Source organism: Podarcis pityusensis (genome assembly GCF_964106645.2).
Source record: "Podarcis pityusensis genome assembly, chromosome: 5".
NCBI lineage: Eukaryota > Metazoa > Chordata > Lepidosauria > Squamata > Lacertidae > Podarcis > Podarcis pityusensis.
Window position 1 is genome coordinate 64,194,937 of NC_138032.1, and position 15,901 is coordinate 64,210,837.

The 15,901-nt window shown below is 42.8% G+C and overlaps 1 protein-coding gene and 1 long non-coding RNA gene across 2 annotated transcripts in view; one reads left to right on the top strand and one right to left on the bottom strand.

The window, feature by feature from the left end:
* The window catches only part of HECTD2 (HECT domain E3 ubiquitin protein ligase 2), a 35,430-nt gene extending 34,395 nt beyond the window's left edge, over positions 1 to 1,035 (bottom strand). Inside the window, exon 1 of the mRNA XM_081004554.1 lies at positions 1 to 1,035. Within this exon, the coding sequence (XP_080860680.1) occupies positions 1 to 246 (246 nt within the window). The 5' untranslated portion in view covers positions 247 to 1,035.
* LOC308476781 overlaps positions 932 to 15,901 on the top strand; it is a 27,931-nt gene continuing 12,961 nt past the window's right edge. The window contains exons 1-2 of the long non-coding RNA XR_013986089.1: positions 932 to 1,057; positions 1,652 to 1,721. This is a non-coding gene — a long non-coding RNA (uncharacterized lncRNA). The remainder of the gene's footprint in view (positions 1,058 to 1,651; positions 1,722 to 15,901) is intronic.

The following is a 15,901-nucleotide window of genomic DNA, read 5'->3' on the forward strand; positions in this document are numbered from 1 at the left end:
CCCAGAAGCTGCCCTGGGCTCCGTCAGCTGGGGAGGCAGTTTCTTCTCTCCTCCTCCTCCTCCTTCCTCCTCCTCCTCCTCCGCAGCCGCCAGCGCCGCCGCCCTCTCGTCCTGCTCTGATCCCGCCGCCTCCGCCGGGGAATCCGCTCTCTCTCCCTCCTCCGCGCTGCAGCCCAGCAACAGCCGCTTGTCGCCGGCGGCGGGCGAGAGGAGCTCCGAGTTGGCTTCTGAAGGCTGCAGCGACATCCTCTCTCCCTCGCAGGCAGCAGCAGCAGCAGCAGCAGCGCTCCTCTCTGTCAAACCAGCCCCGGGGCTGCTGCTGCCGCTGCCGCTGCCGCCATGTGTCCTGATCGCCTCCGTCTGTCCCCTCCTCCTCGCCGGCTTTTTTTTATTTTTACCTCAGGCAACCTCTTTTACCTCAGAGGCACATCCACGACGAAGACGATGACGCCCCGCTCCTCGCCCGCCTCAAAGCTATGGCTCTCTCCCCAGTCTGCCCCCTTAGCTTCCCTCCGTATCGCCGCCTCAGGAGGAATTTGTTGGCTGCCCGCAAGCGGCGCTTCTTCTTCACACGACGCCCCTGTCCCTCTTTCGCGCCGCCGCCGCCACCCCGCTACCGCCCACAAGCCGCCAGCTCCCTCTCTCGGCGCGGTCTCCCTTCACTCGGCTCCTGTGCCAGCCGCTCTCAGAGCAACGGCGACCTCTCTAGGCCGCCCCCGGAATCAGCAGAGGCGGCGGTTGGAGGAGCCGGCGCGGAAGAAACAAAAAAGAAGGAAAAAGGAGCGGGGGCCCGCGAGACGTGGCGGCAGCCTGAGGCGCGGACACCCCCGCTCGTTGGTTTCTTTCTCTCCCCCCACACACTTCCCTTCAGTTGGCGAGGGAGGAGCCGCAGACGGGAGTTGTGAGGCGGCACAGGCGGAGATCTCCCCCCGCCAGGGCTTCTTCGCCACAAAACCCCGCAGAGCCGCTGCGCCGCCTACAGCCCGGGGCCAGAGAGCGAGGCCGCCATATTGTTTTAGTGGGCGGCATGTTATTATATAGGAAAACGCCGCGCTGGGTGAGTGGGAGGGAGGGGTTGGCCGCGCGGCTGCGAAAACTCCGTAGCGTCAAGGGAAGCTGCAGTGCCCACTCTCCCCCGTCATTCCTTCGCCCGCTTAAGGGAACTGCCTGCCGCGCGCTCTACGCAGACTTAGAGGGATTCTCTAAATGCTGGTTGGGTTACCAGCTGGGCGTCCCCCCCCCCCCAGCTTTGCGCGAAGGAGGGTTGCGGATGGTCCCCCAGGACATGAAACTTTTTTTTTTAATGTTACTCTAATTATGATGGTGAATAAGAACCGTAAATAGACTGTTCTGTGGCGCCCCTAATTGATTTATTTATGGTTATACAGAAATGTCTAAAAATAAAGTGGTGTAAGCTTTTTTTTTTCCTTTTTGGAAAATATTAGTGAATAAATAATACTTTGGTGAAAGAAATCCCCATCCCTTTCACATTTCAGAGAGTAGACGTTATGGGAGCAAAATTGTAGGAACTGAGAGAAATGATAGGTGACAGAAAAGGGTAAAAAATCCCTGTTACTTTTCAGAGATTCTGTCCCCAACGCAGTGGGTTGTTTTTTAAAATTTACTGTTATTTTTTTACATTTTTATCCAGGAGCATGTATGGTTCTTTCCCAGTTTTATCCTTTGAGGCTGAGGTATATGGACTAGCCCAATGTCATCTGGTGAGTTTCATGGCTTTAAAATAGTGCTGCGGTGCTATTACATGTATTTGCACCTATATCCCTAAGTTCTAAATAAGCTTACTAGGGAGTAAGGCCAAATGAATGCTCCTGTGAACATGCATGGAATGGCACTGATTGTGTCATTCTAGAACAGAATATCAGTGGGATAGGAGTCAGGTGGTTTTTATGATTTAAAACTTGGGTGGGGTGGGGACCAAAGGTGGACAAACTACCGCAGAAGAAGCAGGAAGTGTCACTCACCAGAGGTACTCCTCCTCCCGTAACTAACACGGCAGTATGACTTCAGCCCCGGAGGTGCACACCACTGTCTCTGCAGACAGACGGATGCCAACAACAGTAACTTAGGGGGGGAACCCTCTTCAGCCTGTATTTCAGTCTAAGCAACCTTCTGGAGGCCAAACACCAGAGCTTAGCAAGGCTAGAGTGGGCAGAGCAATAAACATGAATTTTAGCTTAGTTTCTATAAACATGCTAACAGCAGCTCTGTCTCCCACCCCGGCAAACAAGAAGCATTATCAGAGTTCAAGGACATATTCTAGCTGGGCTGGTGAGGTGCAGCTGAGAAGAGAATATGGCCTGGAGAAAGTCCCAAGGCCTTGAGAGCTGCATCCAGCCCCTGGGCTTGAAATCTGCCATTCCTACTCTAATTAATACAAGGGCCATCATAATAGTGCCATTGTGATCCCTGGTGTCCACAGTGTCTTAATCCCTTCCCTCCCTCACTGGCCGCCTTGGTCATGAGGGTGTATGGATGGTTACCTTCTCTCCCCCGTCCCCGAAAAGCACATAGTGCTGAAGGAGAAAGTTGGAAGAGTGATATTTGTTTTGTGAGCTTTTAGAGACACTGCTCTTTTGGATTTGACATTTACGCTGATCCCTTTGATAAGTGAAATGGGTGCATGGGTGATTTATCTATGTCTCTTAGGATGAAGAACTGATCTGGCTGGAGGGAGGAGAGCAATTACTAGAGGGGATGGTGTCCACAGTACTTGCTCAAAATCCAGATGTGCTCTGAGGAAAAAAATCTAAGCCTGATTTCTATGTAGCAGACACTAAGTTTTTTATTTCAGCTCCCTCTACAACTGCCACATTAAAGAGGGAGAGTTAGTCCCCCTTACTGTCACCACACTGTAAATGTAGTGTTCAAGGACAAGTCTCCAGGCACATAGCAAATACATTTCCTTTACTTAATAGAACTTAATCAAGCATTACAGAAATTAAGATAAATTAGGTCAATATCATAAGAACCTCATAAAATACTAGCATTACAAATCTAAAATTATGCATGGCACAGATAAATTGGTTGGTTTAAAGCAGGGATGCAGAACCTTTTTGGCTCCATTTATCTGCCTCGTGCCAAATTTGACAGAAGGGTGTGACCACGCACCTGTCAAAATCCCTTGTGCTTCAATCTTAAAAGGGAAGGGGGCAAACATGCGAAGGGTTTTGCAAGCCTTGGGTGGCAGCAATGTTGGTCTCATATTTTCCTGCCACCATCCTGCTCACTTAAAGGAGAATGCAAAGGACTGTAATCTCCACTCATCAGGTGGTTAGCATAGATTAAATTCTGCTGCCTAGGCTGCCAGATCCTGTTCCCTCCTGGGAATGGGGTGGTACAACCAATGCAGAATTAAACCCTCTCTTTCCATCAGCTGACATCATCCGTGATGTTATTTGATGGGTGGATGGGCATGGTTTGGAGAAAATGGCCTGGTGTGTTAAATATTGGCACACAAGCCGCAGGTTCCCCACTCCTAGTTTAAAGTCTCAAGTACACAATGTGTACCTGATTACTCCTTTTGATGTGTTTGTTGACACTCTCAAATAACTCTAAAGGATTAGTGACACAAGACTTGGTGCTGCTGAAGTCATGCTGATGCTCATTCAGCAGGACTTATCCTATATTCCTAATAATTTGATCTTTAATAAACTTTCCACGAATTTGTCCAGAAGAGACATTGAGCTAACCAGACTACCAGTAATTTATTTCCAGGATTCTCCAACCCCCACCCCCCACTTCACCTCACCACCCAGTTTCCTAAAAAAATATATCCCTACAATCACCACTTTTCATTGTAATCTCTGGTATGGAGGCAGATCCTAGAGACATTTTCTATACTTTTGTTAGATGAACAGCAGTTTCACATTTGAGTCCATTCAGAACTTTCTGATGGATATCAGCTAGACTTGGGTATCAGTTGGGGTTGGGGAAGCAGCAGTCAGGAAGATAAAACTGCAGCAGCCCAGAGAAATAGTGGGGGAATCAACATTTGTACAATCTGTTTTCGTGGTGGGGGTGGGGTGGGCGGAATCTAGATCAGCAAAATGGCTATTTTAAATTTTAAAAAAAGAATCTGGATTACATTTGCCACAGGTATTTGTGTTGGTTTCTGTTCTACAACAAGAACATCAGCATACAAATTACTTACATGTGTAAAATAGGTGGATCTTGTCAGGTAATTAACTTTAGCATTTTATTAAATAATTATGTATAGGGATAGATTATACTTGCATATTTTAAAAAAGTGTTATTACACAGAAATGCAAGTATATGAATGGCAGTTTAAGTAACAGGATGCTATTCCTCTTCCCATTCTTGCCATCAAGGGGCAGTCATAGACTAGCTGCTTGATTCTACATTACAGAAACTCCAAAATTTTCAATTGGTGATAGGAATTGCATTGTTTTTCATGGGCATCTAGAAGTGTTGAGTAGTGTAATCAGAGGCTTTTTTAATTTCAAAGTAAATCAACAGGGCATGTTCCTTAGTCGTAAGTGTGTTTGGGTTTACAGCCTAAGAAGAACTTTTGAGAATCATGCTTTAACAGCTACCCAGCATACGTTTACATGGAAGTACACGTCAATTGTGCTTACTCTCTCAATAAGCATGTCTAGGATGGTACGCTTTGTAATTTAAGATTATAATCCAAAATTAGTCAGTGATTCTTTCAATTTCTTTCAAAGTCACCTGTTAAGTGATCATGCCATTTCTATTCATACAGAGTTTAGAGGTTGTATGTGTAATAACATTTTAGGTGGCTGATGTTTAGTCTTGTGAAATGGAACACTTAGATCTTGCCAGCATCTGGGTATGAGTTTCAAATAAGTAGCGTAGTTGAACTGTTTTGTATTGTGTATGTCAAATGCAATTATGTTGCTCTCAGTCTGAACATTATTTTATCCTGGTTGTTAAAATTTTACAGATTAAGCTGAATGCTGGAATCCAATCTGTCATCCCAGTTTTGTTCTATAAATAGAGCATCAACTCTTTCTTCTCTCTCCTGATAGTTTTTCTCAAGAATCAAGTGGTTTATTTATGCAACAACACTAAGTATACAAAGGCATTACAAATGAAGATCAAAATGCCATATTTCACTTTCTGACAGCTATTGTCCTCAATCAGTCAGTCAGTCAAGAATGGTGGGGTGGGAATAAACATAATATCACAATAGTGAAAACTATCTTCCTAGGGAACTAATACTTATTGCTGGTATGTAACTATCTTTTAAATTTAGGAGATGAGCAGGGACAGCAAAAATTGAAGTTGGGGGAGGCTTGGTGGAGGAAGGGAGAGAAGGGAAATGGGAAAAATACTTTACCCACACCTTCCTCTGTCTCTTACTCCCTCACTGTCACATGCTTCCCTCTGTTCCTCACTCTCAATACCTGTGTCTCATTTCCCCATACCTGATATTTGGCTTCCAATGCATTTAAAGAATGTCTTGTGTTGGTCTTTAGGTTTTCAGCCTTGTGCTCCTTGAATTATTTGTTTGCATCTCTTATTAGCTGCTTGCATTTCTTTCACCAAAGCTTGTGTCTTTTGTTTGGACAAGACATCAGTTTTCCCAAGGAATACTTATTACCTGTAATAGCTTCCTTGACTCTACAGTCATACCTTGGAAGTCGAATGGAATCTGTTCCGAAAGTCTTTTTGACTTCCAAAATGTTTGAAAACCAAAGTGTGGCTTCTGATTGGGTGCAGGAAGCTCCTGCAGCCAATTGGAAGCCACGAAAGCCCCGTTGGATGTTTGGCTTCCAAAAATAGTTCACAAACCGGAACACTCACTTCCGGGTTTGTGGCATTCAGGAGCCAAAACATTCGAGAAATAAGCTGTTTGAAAACCAAGGTATGGCAGTACTTGTATACAGTATACACATATGCACCCCCCCCCCAGCTAGCATAAGTCCCCCATTATGTCAGGGTTTAGCTATGCAAGGTATCTGAGCTCATGTCCTAATGTTTCAAGCACATGTTATACAGAGTATTTGGACATGCTTTGAATCAGTTCCAGGAAGAGTATTATTTGACAACAGTTTTCACAAATCAAGCTTCATCAGGGGGGCCAAACCTTTTTCCTCCTTGTCAATATACGGGAAGCCTGGCATGGATTTGCCTCTCACAACAGGTGTCTGGAATAACTAGAAAAAATGTTCTCTATCTCATGCATGCCCTTTAGAAGAACTTTTCCTTGTACATTACTTATTTTCATATGAAAATTAGTTATGTAAAACAACTAAACGTGTTGAGTACAAGTAAAAATTGGGGTCAGAACTATGAGCTGAAAAGCAGACACCTTCAAAACTAACACTGTTGATGTTTTCCTCCCTGCCCTCCTCTCCCATCCCAGATCAGCTTGTTGACATAGCTACCATTTGTATATCCTGACCTGCAGAATTATTATATGCTCCCCTCTTCCAAGGGCTTCTTCAGATGACCTGTTCATTGAGGATTCATCTTGATTTGTTTTCACAAAGTTTACATAAATTCTATCTGGTCTTTACTGAGCATTCATTTTGATTTGTTTGCTTGGCAACTTTATGACTATGAACATTCACCTTACATTAATCACTTGCAAGGTGTTTGTTTATACATCTTCCTTATAATAATTTCTTTGTCCCACATTTTTCAATGTGTTTCCCTATCACTTTCCAACAGCAAAAAGTCTGATTCTTTTTTAAATGTTTAGCACAAACCTGAAGTTCCAGTATGCTCTTGAAACTCTTCTACAAAATGGTAACCAGACACCTTCAAGTGCTCATGATAGTATCAGAGCAGTTATATATGATCCCACTTTCAATACTGTTTATGCCTGCAAAAGTTTTGGGGTGGGCATGCCACCAACTGCTTTATCAATGTTTCTCTGTAAAGCAATTTACAGAATGTTTTAAACATTTTACAAACAACACCAGCAGTCCATACAAAATTCAATATAATAAAACAGGAAATCAGTGCAGCAGGAACAGCTAAATATCAGAGAAGACAAACCATTAAAATACATACACACACACAGGCCTGGGAAAATAAAAAGGTCTTCCACCGGAGCCAAAAAGCAGAGGGGGATTTAGGGCAGCACAACCAGTTCCACCACACTGGCCGCTGAGCCTAGGGGGTGCCATGGGGTGTTGCAACAAATGACAGTGAATTGAGCAGAATAGAAGACAAGAGGAGTTGAATTTTGGCCTCACGCAGGTTGCTGCTGAAATTTGAAAGACCAAAGTCTGCCCCTGCAAAAAGATGTTCAACTTGGCACCAGGTAAACCTCCCTGGTAGTATAGGGGGCTAAGCGACTGAAGTATGAATCAGGGAGTCCCTGATTTGAATCTCCTGTCTGCTGCAAGGTATTCTTAGGCAATCCTACCTCTTTCAGCTTAGCTTACCTCAGAGAAAATGTGCTGGCTTACTTTACAGAAGAGTTGTGAGGTTCATAATTAGGGGCTTGTCTAGACTTCCTTTTCCACAGCATTTCTAGGAAGAGTTCTGTGCTTTAAAGCACCCTGTCTGAGGCCTTTTTTTTTTTTTTTTTTTTTGCCCTGGCACTTTTCCTGCAAAAAGCCTGCTCTTTGCTACTGAATCAGAGCAAATGGCAATTTGCAGAAAACGCGAATTGCCGTTTCTTCCAATTCAGCATTAAAGAGTGTGTTTTCATAGGGATGGCACCATGGATGGGGAGAGAGAAAAGAAAAGCATTTGGACATGGCGCTTTAAAGCACATACCTGTGTCGAGAAAGTGTGGGGCAAAAGGTAAGTGTGGATGAGCCCTATATAATGTCTGGGAAGTGCTTTGAACATTTGAAAGTGCTATACAAATATGAAGCACTGCTGGTTACTTCCTAGTAAGTGTGTTGAGGATTGTGATCTTAGTGTGTATCAGATATTCTTGAACTCCTAAACATCAAGAACTCTAGAAGTTAGTAATTGAAATTGGAGGTTGAGACCCTATGGACATATGGTCAGCAGCAGCATTAAATCTGTGGATCCCTTTGGAGTTTGAAACAATAAAGCAGGCAGTTCTTGGTACAAGACTGTGATTAAAGCAAAAGAAGAACCATCCATTTGTTATTTAAATAAATGTTCAAAGAAAGGAAAGATGACATTTATACCACTTAGACTGATATAAGAACCTGCAAGTTCTTTCACACAACTCTTCATGTGCTAGTTAAATAATTTATATCATTTTACCTATCTGTTGAAACCAACAAAGGAGCTGCTATATACTGAGGAAAAGAAACAAATGCACATTTAGACCTTGTTACTGTTGAACCTATCAGGCTAACCTTCAAGGGCAAAGTCTCAAGGCCTAGCATTTGGTAAATATAACTAAAGATGCATGACTTAAGTGCCATCTGAATGGCAGTGGTTAGAAATGATACCTCTGGAGTGAGATATGATGTGGTTTTGATTCCCAGCTAGAGAGCTTTAATGCGTGCCTAAAAATACCCTGTGTTGGGTGCATGGGAATTAGCAGTGTTACCCCATGCAGTACCTAAAGTCAGGGTGTTGGTTGCCACAGAAGATGAACAAGCACTGAAGTCTTAGATTAACATTTTTAAAGGCTAGGAAAACATGTCAATGCTTGCTTGGTTCAAATTGCCTGCCTCCCCTCCTGTATTGAAAATTGATCTATAGTTAGAAATGAGTCATAGGTACTGTATGTTACATTATCACCATATAAAGTTCTATTTTTATTGTAATACCTGATGTATGCTTCAGCTATTTTATTAATTATGTCTGGTTTATTTTCATGGGGACAACTTTTGCATTATCACTCTTTCACAGATAATTTTAAGGAAAGAGCACTGATGAATAGATTAAATATTAGCATTCATAACCAAACTTTAAGTTTCTGTAGCTGGATTATTGCCACACGCTCTGTGGAGATGCCGTTCGGTTTGGTTTGGAAGCTTCAGCCGGTGCAGAATGCAGCAGCAAGGCTGTTCAGTGGGGCAGCTCACAAAAAATACGTAACATTGGCACCGAAGGAGCTGCAATTGCCAGCTATACTCTACCAGGCTAAGGTCAAGGTGCTTATATTAACATATAAAGCCTAGTATGCTAGCTGTTTACTGTAATCATAAACATTCATTCATTTATTCATATAAAGCCCTACACAGCTTAGGACCTAGAAATTTGATAGTTTACATGTTCTGACAGGTAACCTGCCCAGAGTTTGTGACACACCCTCTTATTGGTACTGGATTTGCCTAGGGTGCAATATATGTCAACACACAAGAGGGCATTCTCCCTAACAGGATTCCAGCCGTGCAGTAGTTGTTGGCATGGTGGGACAGCCTGGAGTGGTGCTACTTATCTGAGAAGGAGAGCAGTGAGGTGCCCGGTAGATCTGCATAGTGTGCACATAGTGTTTGGAGCGTCAGATTGTTACGCTGTTTCACCTGCACTGTGCAGCCTTCCCTTGGCTTCTGGTACTGGTTTTACTGTGCAATAGCGATTTCATATTGTCCTACCCACCCAATGATGTGAAAGACATTGGGATAGCTGTGTAGTCTTGAAAGTTGGTATCTAAATAAATAAATTTTGTATGACGCAAGTAGGCCTGCACTTGAGTAAAAAATTATCTGATGAGCTTTGCTTTACCCTCGGGATCTAATGGATCACTGTAATAAAGTGTCATGTAGCATGTGAGTTAACTCCTGAGTCAGCCCAAGCTCTCTCCCTCGTTATCTGAGCTGATCAGGGATCTAGGGAGAGCACAGGGTCAGATGCCGCTAAGTCTGCTAACCCCCTGGGTCCTTCATGTCCATGTTTCTTTGAACTTGAGGAAGAGAACTGGGACTAAGGATGTGAGGGAGGTGTATCCGATAACCTGTTGAATATTGTAGCCTTATAATTCCATTATACCATGATTGTGTTTGTGATGGAAAAAAAAATTGGTTTCCTTCTAAACTTGCTTTAGGTCTCCCACAGAAAACTAGTCAGTAACCAGAAGAAGGCATCTTAGATGCCCTCCCACAGTCAGTCAGGAGCAAGGGAAGAGTAGCATGATTAGTTTAGAAATTTGGATGACTTCAAGTAGTGCTAAACCTCAGCTTATTTGACATAAGTGTCTCTGATTCCAACAGCCACAAGATCACCTTTCTCCTAGAACATTATGCCCTGCATCTTGCACTCCTCAAGTGCCCCCTCCACAGCACATGGATTATACTATAACAACAGCTACTACTGTATTGTCTTTGAATGGGAACATCTCTTTTGATAAATACTTCCTCCACTATCTGCTGCTTCCATTGGAATTTGACAAAGATACATCATATTGCACATTGATGCATTGAAGGCAAAATATGTGATCTCTATAATGTGAAATGGATAAAGGTGCAGTTTTATAGAGTTCTATTTTAAAGTGTTGCTATGGATATTCAATATAATATACAGCAGTTGTGTTGATGGAAAGTTTCTCCCTACGTCAGAGAGAGCCAGTGAATAGCTGTAATACTCCAGCCCACTAGTGCTTTCAAGCTTCCTTTCCTTCATCCTTTCTGTGAATTATTTTAAAGCAACACTAGATGGAGTCTTAAGTAGGTAAGACGTCCTGCATGCACTTTGAAAAGCCTGTGCTTTCTAAAGGTTATAATCTTTCTATTACTTGAAAAGAATGAGATTAATAGTATTGCATTATACAAACAGGCAATATCATCACCAAATAAGCAGTCCTGAATTTTCATAATTAAATTGGCAGGTTTTACTAAGCAACTGTGTCTTGCAGTATAGAGAAAAGTACAGCAAAAGGCTTCACTGGAATTCATCTTCTTCTTTGTAAAAAAAACAGTTTTGACCAACAAAAATCTCACAGAATGAAACACACTCATCTTTGTCTTAGATGCTGTGATGGATAGTGGCTGTCCTAAAGCTTTAAAGTGAGTAGCATCATGATAATATTTATCCATTTATTCTTAAATAGTTTATTAACCACATTCCATGCATACCTACTCAGAAGTAATCCCTGTAGAGTTTAATTGAGTTCACACCCAGGTAGGGATGGACAAACCTGTCAACTTTGGGTTCTCTTGGCTTCTCATTTTTTGAATCTTCAGTTGCCCGTATTTTCACATCACTGCGTTTTTTAAAAATAAACTCACGGAAATTCACTAGCAAATTTTTTCCAGTAGACACAGTTTTATGCAATTTTGCATAATGTACACTTTTTAAAAAGCCACCCCCTCAATATAATGCTTTTCTACATGTTATTTTCTCTAACATATGCATTTACATGCACACTTTAGCCTAGTATATGCATTTTTGTATACATTATTTGGCTGGAGAACTGCATTGCAAAATTTGGAGAAGTGTGAATTTCAGAAGATGGCCGTGTTTGCATTTGTGCATGAATTGAACTGAATTTCTCCCCCAAACTCTACTCCTAGGTAAGCATATACGATTACAGCCTTAGTGGTATAGGTTTCTGCTCTATAAACTGTAAAAGAGCCGAGATCACTTGAAGGAGCAGTAAGAGCTAGAATGAGGAGGACCATTTTTTCCTTTTGATCAAGCTAACTTTGACCATCTTTGAATCTTTTGCCAAATAAAAACTGCTAACACCTTCTGGTTTGACTCTCTTAGCACACAACTATAAGCATTTTCTACTGAAATCATACAGTCAGTTTCATGGTAAGATATTATTAAGTGCACATAGGCTTGCAACTTTAGATGCTCCAAGTGAGGAGGCAAAGCATAGCCATTGCTGCCAGTAGCCATAGCCTTATCCTCCATGAATTTGTCCAATCCTCTTAAATCCATCCAAGTTCATTGAATCAGCACATGGGCTGAAGGGGGCAGTAAAAATACATTAAAATACATAGCAAACTGAGGTTCTATCCCTCCACAAGTGGCCTGCCCTCCCCCAAATCCTGGCTATGCCCATGATTCAGCAGCAAAAGAGTCTACATCTACATCTATAGGCCATGCTTGATGACTCAAAAGAGGAAAAATACTCGTATAAAATCTCAAAACAATACATGAATAGCAAACTCTGTCTGCATTTATCATCTTAAAAAAACAAAAGTAATTTGGCTGAAGTCTTAGATTCTGAAAATAATAATAATAATAATAATAATAATAATAATAATAATTTATTATTTATACCCCGCCCATCTGGCTGGGTTTCCCCAGCCACTCTGGGCGGCTTCCAACTGAATATTAAAAACAATATAGCATCAGACATTAAAAACTTCCCTAAAGAGGGCTGCCTTCAGTTGTCTTTTGAAAGTAAAATAGTTGTTTATTGCCTTGACATCTGCTGGGAGGGCATTCCACAGGGCAGGTGGGCACAGAATACACCTGTTCTGTAACATTGGTTTCAATTTTTCACCTTGGCCAGCTCCTCCAGAAGATTTTGTTTTTCTATGGCTGCACATGGAATTTCAGGAGGGGTTTTTTGCCACTTTGACTTTAAAATACATCATTTTTCCTAGCATAGTTGTGCTGCTGGCAGATGGCCACTTTCAGATCTGTCAGGAGCCACAGATATGAGCTCATAAGGAAAGATGGGTTTGGAGAGACTAAAATAAGTCTGCGTCACTCAGATGGCAAATTGCAGATTGAAGTTGCTGCTACAACTGTTTGCATAAGCTTGGCATCTGGCCAACCTGTGGACGGACAAAGAATTCATGAACTGTGATGCATCAGCGAAAATGCACTGAAAGTGTTAGCAAATGAAAGGCTCATTTATTCTTCCATCAGCAAGGCTTAGGAAACAAATTTCCTTTAACTAAAAGGTTCTTTTTAACAACAAAGAGCTTCAATCTGCTTGCAATGAAAATGCCATTAAATCGCTCCCTGCTTCCCATAACAGTGGGAAGTCCAGTGGAAACATGACAAAGGATTTGTTTCTTTGACTGTGAGAGCTCTGCAGACTTACAGTGTCTTTGTAATATTTGCTCAGGACCGCAATACTTCAAGGACTGTCTCTCTCCATATGAACCTACCCAGACTCTCAGGGTCTTCTTCACGTGCCTTCTCTGTGAGAAGTCTGGAGGATGGCAACATGAGAACAGGCTTTTTCCTTCGCAGTGACTCCCTACTTGTGGAATTTTCTCTCCAGGGAGGTTCAGCTGACACTTTCATTATACACCTTCAGGCATCAGGCAAAAATGTTCCTCTTTAACCCGGCCTTTGGCTGATTGACATCCAATGCCCTTTTGCATGTGTTGTGGAAGGGGTGGGGGTTATTGGTTTGTTTTTGTTCTTATTTTGTGTTTTTTATATTGTGATTTTATGTTGTGAACAGCCCTGAGATCTAGGAGTATAGGACAGTATACAAATATAATTAATAATAATACAAATACAAATATACAAGCAGAGCACTCTGGGAGAAAGACTCCTGAAGGCCGATGGTGCAACCACTTAACCTGCATTTGACTCCCAAAAGCAACAGCTGCACCCCAGAGATGCCTCAGTTTTAGCCAGCTCCAGCTGCAACAAAGCAGGCAGAGCTCTTCACACAGACATAGCTCTGCAGGTATACAGTGGTACCTCGCAAGACGAAAAACTCGCAAGACGAAAAACTCGCAAGACGAAAGAGTTTTGGGTTTTTTGAGTTGCTTCGCAAGACGAATTTCCCTATGGGCTTGCTTCGCAAGACGAAAACGTCTTGCAAGTTTGTTTCCTTTTTCTTAAAACCGTTACAGTAATACAGGGTGCATTGCTTGAAGAGGTGCAGTTGCGACTTGACTTCGAGGAGCAACTCATAGCACGCGGTGTGGTAGCCTTTTTTGAGGTTTTTGAAGACTTTTTTGAAAAAATGGAAACCGTGCTTCGCAAGACGAAAAAACTCGCAAGACGAAAAAACTCGCAGAACGAATTAATTTCGTCTTGCGAGGCACCACTGTATTGCCTCTTCAGAAACACATCTCCATTCATTAACAGCTCTTGAGAAAACATCAACCAATTACCTCCAACTACCAGCAAAGGGTTAGAGTTAGGCAGAGTATTTAGTTCAGCCAACCAGCAGCCACGTACCTCTTTAAAAAAGATTTGAAGGAACTTTGGGCCAAACTCGGCAAAATATCAGCGCAGAATAGCTTCTCCCCAACACAAAAGCTGATCCAGACTGAGACCCCCTTAGCATGAGTCACAAGGGAACTTCAGCCTTTTTTGCCCTGCTATTTCCTGATTTGGATGACTACACCCCTCCATGCCAGCAATTTGCAGGGTGGTGGGTGAGAGAAAACTCAAATTTTCTTCATCAGGAGGTGTTGGCCCGATGCATAGTGCTGGTAATGGTAACCCAATCTTGATCAGGATCATAATGTTGCTTAGGGGTGTCATCATGACTTACATTTGCAAAATACACCAGCAATCTGGAAATGCTCTTTGAAGTTCTTTGCTAACATGCAGGATTCCCACCCACCCCAACAACAATGAGTGAGAAAGACACAGCAGATAAACGGCACAAAATCAAATGGCCGGAATTCCATTCAGCATTGCTTTGGGGTATGCCAAAAGCATTTTTTGGATTTTCAGGCTATTTATATTCAGTCTTACCTTTGGGACATGCAACCCTGGGCCACATGATGAGAAGGCCCCTGAGCTTTGAAGGCCTCCTGCAATAGACTGACTTTCCTCTCCACTATGGCTGCAGCCTTAATAGTTTTCCTTAGTTTGCATCAAGCTTTGAGTTTAGATCAGGGGTAGCTAAGCTGTGGCAACTCCCATCGTCCCTAACTATTCGCCATAATGGCTGCAGCTGATAAGAATTGGAGGCCAACAACATCTGGAAGGTCACAAGTTAACCACCTCTGGTTTAGATAATCAGTGTAATGTTATGTAAGTTTCAAACATAGCATTGAATACAATAACAGTGATTACCCAAACCTCACTGCTGGTTGTGAAGGGGCCCAAAATCTAGGTCAGGGCCCCCCAAATCTAGGTTGCTGTAAATCAGACCAGCGGTTTCGTGATTGTGCCAAGAAGCACCGCTGACATTTTGGTAGCAGAAGTGTGGTATTAAAGCACAACCCCCAGATCATCCCCACACCAACACAAAAAAGTTACACCACAGTGCTCTTGCACACAAATCTTTTTTAAAAAAAAATTTGAGGTTTTGCTGTTTGAAATTTGAGAGGCAACCTGAGAGGAAAGAGTGGGGTAACAACCAATTGATTACATTGTCTGATCCCCCCATGTAGATTGTATGTGTAGAATTCAGGCTGATTGCACAATAGTCATGTCATCTGGAGGCAACCATGGTCTTTACTTTTGGTGTACAGGCAACAGCTGTTTTGCACAGGGGTTATGTTCCTAACCCCCTGTGTGCATTGGCAGAGCGTGTATAAACCTGCTCCTACCCTGCCCCATTTTTTGGCCACTTCTGGGTTGCGGCAATGCAAATGTGCACAGTTGCACACATATCGGACAAGAGTAAAACCGTTGTGGCTTGCACTTGTACTGTCTTTCTCTTTCTTCACTCATCCAACCTAGAGGGCAAACTGATGAATTTGTAGAGGTCAGCCGTCTCAATAAGGGGAGCAACAGTGAACACCAGCTAGCCCTCGTGCCAGTGAAAGGGCGAGTGCTGAGTGTTTATTATTAGCTCCTACTGTGCAAGTTCAGGAGCCACGGTAATTTCCAGGGCTGAGCATCTCAGTCATCTCAAAACCACTTTCCCTCAAAAGGCTGCAGTGCACACTCATCTGATGCCCTTGCACGCCGTTATTTTTAAAAATGCTCATGAAGTCATTTGCCTGAGTGCTGACAACTTTGCGATCGAGTTTCAGTTCTTTGCAATTTGAAACATTCAGCAGATAAACACTGGAGAATGCCATCTCTCCTGCTTGCAACAGAAGGCACTGACAGAACTTCAGCCATCTCTTGTGACTGACAGGATGAACATACAGCCAATACACTGTATAGCTAACGTTGCCCT